Below are 13,579 nucleotides of genomic sequence, written 5' to 3'. Positions count from 1 at the left end.
CGTATCCCCGCGGCTTCTTTGTTTTAAATTAAAGATTACTCGGAAATTTTATTCAAAATTATTTTACGTTTTTTTAAGAAGAATGCTCGAATTCCTAGCGGAAGGGTACCCACATTTTGAAGGTCAACTTCACCATTTTCAAGGTCTAAATCGTCGTGTTTAAATTACTAGTTTTTGAGTCCAATTAGTGCTCGGAATTGTTTATTCATTATCCACAAAATTTCCGCTTTATTTAACAAAAGTTGGTAAAAAGAATATCATTTTAACTTATTTAATTATGTTTTTACGCAACCAAGCATTTATTTGAATTAAAATGGCATTTATTTAAATAATTGTTTGTTTTGTTTAAATAATAGGCTTATCCTTTTTCGATTTTTTAAACATTTTACAATTATTATTCAAATATTGGTTATTTAAATAAATATTATTTAAATATCGCCGAACGTATTTTATCCATGGATAAAAGTTAATCGAACGCCGACCTCTAAGTCCAATATAGCGGAATGTTCGTACGTTAGTAAATTAGTTACCGCCTTAGACGTAGTAAAAGCTAACCGATTTAAAATGCAATTTTGGCCATAGCTAGACTTATCCAAAACCCTTGTCCCGACGAAGCCCAAATTTTAAAATTTGTGACGTCAATTTAGAGAAATTGAAACTTAAAATATTAACGTGCAAAAATAGGTTTCTTAAACCTACGAGCAAAAAAAATGTACTAGGTTTAAGCTAGGAGAAACAGCACCCCACACAAGGAGAACGCAACCCGTCGAAAGTCGTACATTTTCTTGTATACAATTTTCATTGGTTAGACGCTTTAGCGCCTGCTGCCGTCGGAAGGGAATATTCGGAAATTGTCTTCCCCCCACCGCCAGTAAAACTTGCAGCGTAAAGGCTCGTCCAATGAAATTTGTACACAACCCTGCGTTAGCGTGTTTAAAGGCTAGCTGGGTTCTCCTTGTGTTTGTTGCTCCTAGCTTAAACCTAGGAGCAACAAACACAACACCCCACACAAGGAGAACGCAATCCGTCAAAAGTCATGAAGTTTCTGGAGTACGTTTTTCATTGGCTAGACGCTTTAGCACCTGCTGCCGTCGGAAGGGGAAAATTCAGAAATTGTCTTCCCCCCCCCGCCCGTAAAACGTTCAGCGTAAAGGCTCGTGACGCTCGTCCAATGAAATTTGTACACAACCCTGCGTTAGCGAGTTTAAAGGCTAGCTGCGTTCTCCTTGTATTTGTTGTTCCTAGCTTTAAAGGGAATATAACCTCAGGTATTTGGTGTGGAACACCAACGTTTGCAGCTCTGGCCACTCATGCCTTTGGCTTTAAAAATGTTTGGCGCCACTGTACAGGATAATTTTAAAAATTGAAGGGGTCTTCCATAAAGATTGCTTTGCAGGTTATATTCCCTTTAACGATGTAGCTGCTGTAAACGCTAAAAAAAATTATTCACGTGAAAATAAAAAAACTGAAAATAGGAAGGATTTTTTCGACGCACGTGTAATTTCATTCATTCTGATAATAAAATCGAATCACGATGGCTTAGCAATATTTATCTGCATTTCTCTTAGCTAATAGGATTATCCCTTCCGAGCCAGCGCGCTCCTATTTATACAATGTGATCGTTGAAGGTTTTCAGATCAATTCATCTATTCATTCCAAGTGCCGTAAAATAAAATAAAATCACATTTTATTTACTTGGTACATTTAGAGCGTCCAATAATAGATTCTGCATTTAAGCCTACGAATATATATATATATATATATGTGTGTGTGTGTTATAAATTTCTTCTAAAACATAAAATTGAGATTTATTTTAGCGAACTTCAGCCTGATTGTCTTTTTGGTGGTTCTATAGAGTTGGGAGGCTATCGACCGAGACAACGCCACCTTCACTCCGGACATCACCCCGCTGATTCTGGCCGCCCACCGGGACAACTACGAGATCATCAAGATCCTGCTGGACCGGGGCGCCACTCTGCCCTCCCCGCACGACGTCCGCTGCGTCTGCCCCGATTGCGTCCAGTCCAAGGTCGAGGACAGCCTGCGCCACTCGCGCTCCCGCATCAACGCCTACCGCGCCCTGGCCTCGCCCTCCCTCATGGCCATCTCCAGCAAGGACCCCATCCTCACCGCCTTCGAACTCAGCTGGGAACTCCGCCGGCTCAGCTTCGTCGAGCACGCCTTCAAGACCGAATACCAGGTCAGCTCTCTTCTTAGTTTCTTATCGCGATCGCTTTCGGAGTATACCGCGATACCGTTGTCGATATCTTTCAATCGACCATTTATCATTTGATTATCGATACGATATACCAGTTTTCGATTATGTTAATGTCTTCCCGTATCGCAGGGCTCCCAGAGTTCCTATAAATTCCTATAATTTCAATATGCTCCTATAATTTCCTATTTTCTCAAAATTGTTCCTATAAATTCCTATTTTTTCGAAATTTTCTAGTTTTTCTATAGCTATATCCCGAAATTCCTATAATTTTAAAAATAATGTATTAGAAAACAGCCTTAACGTTTGGGAAAAATTTGCCTTCTAAATAGAGCTTCGCTCTGGCTTAGGTCCGGTGTTCCCGAAAACATCAACGGTTGGGCTCCCAGAGTTCCTATAAATTCCTATAATTTCAATATGCTCCTATAATTTCCTATTTTCTCAAAATTGTTCCTATAAATTCCTATTTTTTCGAAATTTTCTAGTTTTTCTATAGCTATATCCCGAAATTCCTATAATTTTAAAAATAATGTATTAGAAAACAGCCTTAACGTTTGGGAAAAATTTGCCTTCTAAATAGAGCTTCGCTCTGGCTTAGGTCCGGTGTTCCCGAAAACATCAACGGTTGGGCTCCCAGAGTTCCTATAAATTCCTATAATTTCAATATGCTCCTATAATTTCCTATTTTCTCAAAATTGTTCCTATAAATTCCTATTTTTTCGAAATTTTCTAGTTTTTCTATAGCTATATCCCGAAATTCCTATAATTTTAAAAATAATGTATTAGAAAACAGCCTTAACGTTTGGGAAAAATTTGCCTTCTAAATAGAGCTTCGCTCTGGCTTAGGTCCGGTGTTCCCGAAAACATCAACGGTTGGGCTCCCAGAGTTCCTATAAATTCCTATAATTTCAATATGCTCCTATAATTTCCTATTTTCTCAAAATTGTTCCTATAAATTCCTATTTTTTCGAAATTTTCTAGTTTTTCTATAGCTATATCCCGAAATTCCTATAATTTTAAAAATAATGTATTAGAAAACAGCCTTAACGTTTGGGAAAAATTTGCCTTCTAAATAGAGCTTCGCTCTGGCTTAGGTCCGGTGTTCCCGAAAACATCAACGGTTGGGCTCCCAGAGTTCCTATCAATTCCTATAATTTCAATATACTCCTATAATTTCCTATGTTTTCAAAATTGTTCGTATAAATTCCTATTTTTAGCTAAAATGATCCTATAAATTCCTATTTTTTGGCTAAAAATGTTAATATAAATTCCTATATTTTCTATGAAATTTCCTATAATTCCTATAATATTTAAAAAAAAATCGCTGGGAGCCCTGGTATCGTTATCGATAGAATTTATCGAATCCTTCAATCGTTATAAATGCTAAGTAAGAAGGTTTCTCGTGACCGAGTTACGCTCCTTTGCCCGTGTTTCAAATAGTATTAAATCGTCTGGTAACACTGAGCAGCTCTGAAATCTCGAGAATCCCGCCAGATAGGGAAGCTCTCTTAAACTGTCTCCTTCGTAAAATATAACAATTGCCAAAGATATAGGAAAATTTATAAACCAACAATTAAATTTCGAGATAAAATGTCTTTGAAACTTGAATTCGCTTTGATCGTAAAAGGGTCTAAACATCGTAAAAGAATTTTCAATTGTCGATGGAAAATGGCGTGGCACTTTCAAAGTGACCAGGGGACATTTGCGCCAAAAGTGGTGGCCAAGGCGACGGTACAAGGCAGATATATATCGTCTGATTATTCCGGGCTTTCAAGCAGCGCGCTAACCCCTATATTTGTCGCGAAAGGGGGCGTCCCACTCAGTCTCTGCTTGTTTTTGAGTTGCGGAGCTGGACGAAGCCTATAAAAGGAAGATGTTCGGGAAAACCAAGAATAAAAGTTCGTCCAAGGTTTAATCATAGGCTGCTGGCGCCGTTGTACGAAATTCCTCGCCGTATGGTCGCTTAACCTTAAAATCTTAAGTCCTTCTGGGCTACCGTTAACTGATACCTGGGTGGGGAAAAGGCTAAATTACTAAATATATTCACTTCAAAATCGAAAATGAACCTTAAAGCTATTCGACGATTGATTTGTACAATTTGTACGCGAAACAGCGCAGTGAAATTTGTCAGAGTAAACTTGGAGACATTGGTTCGCGTTGTTGGGAACGGGGTTTCGGAGTCGCGAGTACCTCGGAAGGCTTTAGTATCTCTGGTGAGGGAAAAGTTTCTCCAAGTACAAGTACGTTGGGCCGGACTGGCTGTAACATCTTGACTTTATGGGCAGCGAGACGATGTTATCTTTGTTTCCGACACTTTTCTCTCGCGGACATAATAGCGCTTCGGAGCAGTGCCGTCTTTCCCATTGGGCAAATAGGGCACTGCCCTAGGGCCCCAAGATTCTGGAGGGCCCCATTTTCAACTTTTGTAAGGCAAATTATTAAAATTATTTAACTATCTAAAACATGTCTTTTCGTGATATTTTTTATTTGAACCAATATTTGTAAATTAGGGCAACGATGAGCTTCGCATTGGAGGTTAAGAAATTGTCTGGAATTATTAGGGGCCCCGCTTATCACTTTGCCCTGGGGCCCCCAATCATCTAAAGACGGCCCTGCTTCGGAGCCGATAATATATCCTCTCTCTGTACGTTTATGGAGCTTTGGCCCCTTTTACTTTTCGTCTCTTGAACGACTCTGTTGGGGCCCAGCATACGGCGGACTATGCCTGCTTCAGAATTTAGGATTAAAATTGTAATATTTAAATGGCAATGTTTTGCTCAGATTAAAAGCCACGCGGAAAAAGGGCTCTTCTTGTCCAGTGGCGGCGCTAGGGGGTAGGCCAGGTAGGCCACTGCCTACCTTCAAATTTCAAGGGGGCCCCAAAATCATCCTATAAATTGATCTAGAAAGGGCCTCAAAATTCTCCCAAGAGATAAAATTCGCTAAAAGAGGCAATAGGCGAATCTCATTAATTTCTTATATAAAATGTATAATGAAAAAGTGATATTTGAGTCTTTCATTGTAAAATTTATTCCAGTAACCAAGCATATTAAAAGGTTTTAATCGTAATTTTTTATTCAAGCATTTCGTTGAAAAGGGGGGGGGGCGAGTAGGGGGCCCATTTATTTGGTTTGCTTACCCTGGTGAAAATTCCTGGCGCCGCCACTGTTCTTGTATTCAGTGTTTGCAAAAAAAATGGCTTTTTCTTTAAATTTAAAATCCAGTATGGTTAAAACCGGTGTAACCGGTGATTTCAGATGGTTAAAACCATTAATAAAAAAATGCTCAAATTGCCTGATTTCAAAATTACGTTTTTGCGCGTGACAGTACCTTTACATTGTGAGGTATAGCAGACTTATTTACCCGCTTTTATACCCTAACATGGCGGCGTATTTTCACGCGCAAAATGAATTTTTAGATCCCCCAATTGCTTATATCTAGCTCTCATTACTTACGACAAAAAGTGAAGGTTAAGTTTTAGTTTTTTTCTAATTCATTTCTCAATTATTTTTTTAATAAAAAAAATTGGTTTTAGCAATGGGTTTTATTCGGTGGTTAAAACTGGTTAAAACCAGGTCGGATTTATACAGTCGGGCTGGCTCTTTCCAACCCTGCTTGTCTCTGATACCAGTAACGGTTATTTGCTAATATCATAAGTAACGTAATAACAATAAGTACGTAAATTATGAAAAATTACCACCGAACTGATTTTCAGAGCTTTTTCGCAATCTAGATTTAGTTCTCAGCGCAGAACTTCCTAGTGTATAAATATGCCTAAGGTAGAGCTCGGGAAAACGGATAAATTAACCGCCAAAATTTCAATTAATCGTATAAAATTCGATTAACTGTTTATTTATGGATATTATTCACGACGATGATGCGATTTGATATGCAACAAATAAGTATTTATTCGGATAATTTTGGGTTATGGATGTAAAAGAAATGAACGGAAAATTTCTTATCCGAACACCGAGCCCTAGCCTATGGCGAAATATACTACTGGATGATAAAATTAGCGAATAAGTAGAACCCTAATCAAATTTGAAGAAATTTAAAAAAACTTACTAATAGCTCTCGCAAACAAAAAGACGCAAAACTCGGACCAAATAGATCTTCGAGTGAAAAACGGAAATTTGTTTAGGGTTTAGCTTTATTATCCCTTTTCTAATGGACTATTCTACTTATTCGCTAATTTTATCATCCATTGCAATGCAGTCCATAGGTGGTTCCTTTTAACGAAATATACTACTACCATGGACGATAATACGCTAAGTACTCAGCTCGAGTGTCAGTCCAAGTCGAAGCTTGGCCAGAATGTCAGTGTCGGAAAAAGGTTCTAGGGAAAGATTGCTAGATTAGGGTATGTTTAACGTATTGGATCGAAAATGGTTCTTCTTAATGTAGAGTAATTTATTAATTAATGGTTCAATTTCGTCTCGATCATTCGGAACGCTAGCCATATTGGATCGGAAGCTTCGCCTAATTACCGCGTCTGACCATTACCATCGTTTCAAATTGCTAATAGAGGTTTTCGTACAATCCGATTGCAGGAGCTGCGACGCCAATGTCAGAACTTCGCGACGGCTCTGTTGGACCACACCCGGAGCTCTTACGAACTGGAGGTCCTCTTGAACTACGACCCCACGGGTCCGGCCTTCGAGCACGGCGACCGAATGCACCTCAGTAGATTGGTCCTAGCCATCAAGTACAAACAGAAGAAAGTAAGTTTGATCATTTTATTATTTTCTCTAAAGACCGCCGGTAGTGTCTCAAAGAAAATGTTCTGGTCTTCGGCGAGCAGTTTTGCGCGCATTCGAACGTGCAGCAACTGTTGGCTTCGATCTGGTACGAGGGTCTTCCGGGGTTCCGCCGCAAGATCATTTTCCTGCAAGCCCTGCACATCATCCGTATCGGCATCCTGTTTCCGGTCTATTCCATCGCGTACATCATCGGGCCGCATTCGCACTACGGACGCATCCTGCGCCGCCCGTTCATCAAGTTCATCTGCCACTCCGCCTCTTACGTCACCTTTTTGTGTAAGTCAAAATCGTTCATTTTACAACGCGAGACCGAGTGACGACGTCAACAATGTTTTAAGTCACGTGCTACCATTACACTTTTCGCAAAATCCAAACAAAATTTCGTCCTAAGACGATAATAGATCGATTTGGAATATCGGTGGGTTCAAATGTCACCTTCTATCTTGGGAAGACTCCAAGCTTAAACTTTTTGAGGGGCACAAATTATTTTTGAGGGGACCCGGCCCCTTCAGGCCCCCACGCTGGCTACGGGCCTGAGTTTAAAGGAAGATGGAAAACAGGACTGTTTAATCGTATCGGGCAGTGACTCTTTGCGACGAATTTGCACCCTCTAACTCGCCGAAATCGATCTATTCGTTCAAATATTCCCGCAGCAGAACGCTAACTGTCTCTCGAGGTGCATCAGCAAATTTGCTTTTCTCGGAGATTTCCAATAGCGCCACGGCTATGGCCAAGTGCTCACTGCTCTTCGTAACGTCTCCGTACTACCTTCCACAAGCCTTTGCTTCGTAACGGAGACAATGCCTTGTGGAAGGCAGGACGGATACGAAACGGAGAGCCAGTGGGCGCCTACCCTACGGCGCGGCAATCTTACTTGCCTTTTTACTATCTCAATTATACTCATTGCGTTTTGATATTCTTCTAATACTTTGGTCAAGAAAGGGTGTGGAAAATAAAATAAATAGCAGACGACTTCCTATTATGAGCTTCTCACGTTCACCGCTACGTGGCTTTATGTAAATTGAAAAGGCTAGTTGCTGTACAAAGGTGAAACAAATTACTAACCGGAATTCCTATACTTAATTTTGCCTTTGTACACCCGTCTTAAGTACCATTCAGACTATGCAATTTTCTTGTTGTTAAATGTCCGATGTACGAATTAATTGGTCGCCCTACGCTGTTTAAACCTTTCCACCAAAACTGGGTTTATCTTTAATTCTTGTGGGTAACAATTTAGTACGACCATTGTCCACACGAGGGCTCACGATTTGGGTTCCTCCAAAGGGATTATTTGTATTTTTTATTATCGTCTGCTATACTGTTTTATCTATGAAATTTTGAAATTAAAATAGCCTGTCAAAATTATTTATGTCTGTTGTTTTGACGATAGCAATATTAGATAGTAAGCAGACGATGAGTTAAAGGTATCCACGGAATAGCTTAATTTCATTGGTTGAATTTCAAATAGTTGTATATCTCAAACAAATTGTCAGTGTTGGGTAAATAAAAATGTTATAAATATTGTTGAAAGTATTTAATTTCTTAAATACTACAAAATAGTATTATTTAATAAAATACTAAATACATTTTCAAAAACATATTTAAAGTAAAATTCTAAATACTGAAAATGTATTTTAAATACTACCCAACACTGCAAATTTATACCCAAAAATCGGTCACCTACCCGAAACAATTTGGCTGTTGGTCTCCAAAAATAATGTACCAAAATGTGCTGTTCACGCTTCTTAATTAACTGCCAATTAGTTGTACCAATTTGGCGGCCAAATAAATTGGCCTTTAAAGGTTCTACAGTCGGAACGCCCTTCAAAACGCTTAAGGGCATGGACCAAGAATTTAAGGGGACTGTTCCCGATATTTTGACACGGTAGGCGTGGCCTAAATCGGAAGGCTTACTGAGGTACACCAGCCGCTTTGGAGCACCTCAAGAATTCTGTTCCACTATATCACTGCGAGTTGGGGCTTATGAGACAGAACGTGCGAGAAAGTTAGGTTAGGCTTAGTTCATTAAATTTTTTAAATTTAGAAATGAAATGGATTCCAGTGAATTTGATTAAAAAACATTAGTCATATGTGGCTTACTGGTTATTTTTACTTAACATAATGGTTGATTACCATTACTTAAAATAAAATAAATAATATATTGTCGGGATACTTCATAAATAAGCCAACAAATACAAAAATGAAATGAGACTTCTGATCATTACATTAATTTTTTAATCTTATCTTAAGACTACCCCAATTTTTTATTTCAGTCGGCCATCTGTTCTGATTTAATCTAGCCCTATCTTTTATGTACGCTGATTCTTTAAAATTTCTTTTAGGCCAATTTATTTCTTTTGTTAATATTTCTGAATTATCCCACATTATTTTATGTCCATTATTATTGTTTAGCTACTTCATTTACAAGGTATCTTTTTTAACCTTATCTTTATGTTCTTCTAATCTTGTTTTAAAACGTCTCTTTGTTTGACCAACATAGTTCAAACCGCAATTACAAGGTACATTATAGACAATTCCAGTTTCATTTTCTTTTTTCATCTTTGGTTTGTTTTTTAACAAAATTGTTCCTAAACTCCCAAATTTGTTATTTATCAAGCTTATTTTATGACTAGCAAGTTGGCGACTCGTTTTTTCGCTTTTTCCTTTAATATACGATAGTACTAGTTTTGGATTTTCTCTTATTTGACTAGTTTTTAATTTTTTACAAACTGGTCATTTCTAACAATATTTGCCTCAAATATACTTTTTATACAATTTTTTGGGTAATGGAAATTCTTCAGTTTTACCATTAAATTTTTATCCTTAACAGGTTCGTCACTAATCGCTTCTATTTTACATTTTAAACTTTTTAATAGACCTATTTGTATCCCGTTCGGATGCGCAGAGGCATAATTTAAATTTTTTTTGCATATGTAGATTTATGATAAATTTTTGTCATAATATTTTAATTTTTTCTTTTTAATCCTAAATCTAAAAATGGCAACGACCCTTCTATTTCTGCTTCATATGGAAATTTAACATCATCATCTAATTTATTAATTTTATCTAAAATTAAACTACTTTCTCACTTTTTATCTTTAACAATAAACCTATTATATAATTTCATGTTTGGCCATATTTCCCGAAGGAAACGATTTTCTATTTCTTGTAAATATAAATTCGGCATCGCTCCTGAGATGCCAGGCCTTTACACTGTTTATAAAAATAATTCATTAAATACGAAATACGTATTTGTTAAACATAGGTTGGCTAAACTCATAATAGTATCCACACTTAGGTTAGTACGCTCTCTCAGATTTTTATCCTCTTTTAATTTAATCTTTAAAATCTCTCGCTCCTTTTTTATCGGGATAGATGGGTACATACTAATTACATCTAGACTCCCTAATTCATCATCTTCAGCGAGTTTTATATTTTTTATATTTTCATATAATAGATATGAATTTTTAATTGTTCTATTGTTTTGACCTATTAGCGGTTTTATAATTTTAAAAAGAATCTTTTCTGTTTTTGAAGTTATACTATTCATTGAAGCTACAATTAGACGTAATGGTTTTGACTCTTTACGTAATTTTATTAGTCCGTATATGTGAGGAACTTTTATAGCTTCACCATAAAAAGATTCATTACTTAAACTTTTAACGGCCCAATTTCAAAAATAAAAGGTCAAAAACTTACTAAGCCTAATCATTTAACCGACAACAACGGCGCCATTTTGTCCAAATTGAACGTGAACGCTCTAGCTTCTCTACGAAACTACGCCGGAAATCGACTTCAGCGACGCCAAGTTTGTCCACATTGAACTAAAATTTGCAGTGATTTTGCTTTACCCAGAATTAACGCGTGCTTTTTAAAGCCTAAACAGTGAGTCCCTTTAGATTCTTGGTCCATGCTAAGGGTTACTACTTCGCGTAAGACCCGCATTGGTGCTACTGATTTTATTGACATGGTCCCCTCATTAATAGCGTTTTCCATTTGACTGCTCTCGAGCACTCTACATCGCTCTGATCAACATTTTATGTTCCATTAGCGTGCTCGGATCTGCTCCGATCAAGTTTCGCGTGTTCCATTTCGCTCTCTCGGGTGCTCCTGGATCGCCCAAAACCGATCTGCCAATTTCAACAGATCAACGGATCGAGATCGAGATCGGAGAAAATTTTCGCGTGTTCCTTTTAGATGGCAGACCAAGACGCGAAAATTCAAATTACAAGCAGACGAAAAACAACAAAGCGCGGGAATATGTTCATAGAATATTCCATTTGCGGTTTTACTCTGGTCGATTGGGGCGAGATCTATGACGTCAGAGACAGATTCAGAGCGTATCTTGAGCAATCAAATGAAAAACGCTATAAGGATCTACAGAATCTTTGAAATATTCGGGCCAAATGTCTGGTAGCTCCTCCTTTTCCGTTACTTGACTGAGACATACCTTCCCACTTTCCAAAATACTTGATAATGTAGTCTCATCCTCAAAATTCAAATAATTGTGTAGACCTTGAAAAGCGATGGTAGAGCCTATTTCGCCCTACGCGACGTGTTTCGGAACAAGAAAAAAATATATATTTTTTTAGTCGATTGTGACGTGTGGGACAATTCAGTCCTCTCGTCCATTTGATTAATCAGGGCGAGATAGGTGTAACGGCCTCGCCAACGGGGGGGGGGGATAAGTGGGGACAGGGGTGAGGACACCCGTGGCGGAAGTATTCCGACCACCCGTTGGGGGATTGGTGGTCTTCCTCAAATGGCCATCCACAAACCTAGGAGGATTCAAGTACCGAGTTTTCATATTCCTAGCACAAACTCTGCTTCCCAGACGCTTGGGATTACAGTAGTACGCCACTACTCCCGGCAAAAAAAATTTATAATAAGAAAATGATGTCATTTTATGAGTCGACCAGCTTCCGGTAGCAGACGTACGACTGTTCCTACCGGCGCCCATCGACGGTACACTAGTGGCTAATAATAGTAGTTTTAAGCCTTTGCTCAAATGAAGAGATTAATAAAATTATAAACCTCACTAATTACTTTTTTCAAATTTAAATACGTTAATTAGTTTTTAACTATCCCAAATTTGCGAACACAATTTTAAAATCTCGGCGGGAATAATCGCCCTTCGTAATCGGTGAACAAACAAGTAACTTTAACTGTACTAAAGTCATTACGTAACTGATTACCAAATTAGCATTGCCGAAGGCTGTACTAAAACTAGCTATTGAAAACGGTTTCGATGCTAGTTTATTCGAAGAAGTTCACTCGGGCCTAACATAGCAACTAGTATGAATCTTTATTGTGGGCTTGTATTTTTTAATAAAGCAGGCTGTTCCGAGCGATTTCAGGAACGTACTTTCTCCAATCACAGATCGTATTTTCGAAGCATTTTTTGGGTAAAAACGATATTTTCTATTTTCCGCCTAATGCGCCATCTATGAAACAAATTTTATTCCTTTTTTAAATTTGAATCCGGCATTCCGGCATTGTAACTACCAGCGTTGCCATACCTACTATAATTATGGTATAAATAAATGGTACTATTATTTGGAGAGCGTACTATATAGTACCAATATGTACCATATTTCCAACTTATTGTATTATAATGGTACTATTTTTATATTTACATTATTTCTACTACTAAAATAATAAGAATTTTATGTGATCGATACTGACTACATCCACTCCCCATAAAGAAACGACACGCGAGAACAGTTATTTGCATGTTTGGCAACAAACACTTTAAATTAGAAGTAATTAATACTATTTTATATTGGTACCATAATTTCTATTGTGATACTACAATTTTTTACCCTTTGTACAATAATTCGGACAGAAAAATCTGGCAACGTTGGTAACTGCTGTCCAATAGTGCGGCTGACCAACAGTTCTACCAACCTTGACTGCTGTCAACAATTACAATGCCCTTGAAAACAGCGTGAATGTCGCTTTCAACAGAGGGCCGTACAAGAGGAATTCGGAGAAAGCCAGCTGCTTTTGTGGTGGAATTAGACCACATTCTATTTAGAAAACTTTCAACGAACTTCAAAAGGTTCAAACGTACTAAATATTTTTTTAAAAATATCAAAACGTATTTTCGTATCATAAATTTTTCCAAACATACTAAATACAATTAAATAAATTCAAAACGTATTTTAGTTTTAAAAATTTGAAATCGTATTAAAAAAGTACAAATGTACCGCTCGGAACAACACATGGCAACGAAGTATTAAAGCATATAGCCAGGCGCTGACTGCTCTTCGTAACGTCTCCGTCCTACCTTTCGCAAGCCTTTGCTTCGTAACGGAGACAATGCCTTAGGGAAGGCAGGACGGATACGAAACGGAGAGCCAGTTGGCGTCTAGCTATAGACTGCAGCGCAATGGGCCTTTTACCAGGTTGTAGTGTAGTCAAATCACTTCATGTACCTTGGTCTATCGCAAAAATGTAGCTCAGCGTTGCCAGTGTACGATAATTCGTACACGTCGCTAATTTCGTAATAATTTTTGCAACGTACGATATTTTCAATGTCGTACTATATAGTACGCATTTTTCGATAATTCAGCTCATGCGTACGATAATGTACGATAATTTT

At 37.9% G+C, this 13,579-nt stretch overlaps 1 protein-coding gene across 4 annotated transcripts in view; it reads left to right on the top strand.

Moving 5' to 3' along the window:
• Positions 1-13,579, top strand: part of LOC149948216 (transient receptor potential-gamma protein-like) — a 150,967-nt gene that overhangs the window by 84,238 nt on the left and 53,150 nt on the right. For all 4 annotated transcript variants that reach the window (XM_090173176.1, XM_090173175.1, XM_090173174.1 and 1 more), the window contains 3 exons: positions 1,856-2,200; positions 6,766-6,936; positions 7,017-7,251. In XM_090173176.1, coding sequence (XP_090029302.1) covers positions 1,856-2,200; positions 6,766-6,936; positions 7,017-7,251 — 751 coding nt within the window. The remainder of the gene's footprint in view (positions 1-1,855; positions 2,201-6,765; positions 6,937-7,016; positions 7,252-13,579) is intronic.

The sequence above is a fragment of the Leiobunum rupestre genome, chromosome 4 (genome assembly GCF_980474605.1).
Source record: "Leiobunum rupestre chromosome 4, qqLeiRupe1.1.hap1, whole genome shotgun sequence".
Classification (NCBI taxonomy): domain Eukaryota; kingdom Metazoa; phylum Arthropoda; class Arachnida; order Opiliones; family Sclerosomatidae; genus Leiobunum; species Leiobunum rupestre.
The sequence above is the reverse complement of the archived record's forward strand: the minus strand, read 5'-3'. Positions and strand labels throughout refer to the sequence as shown.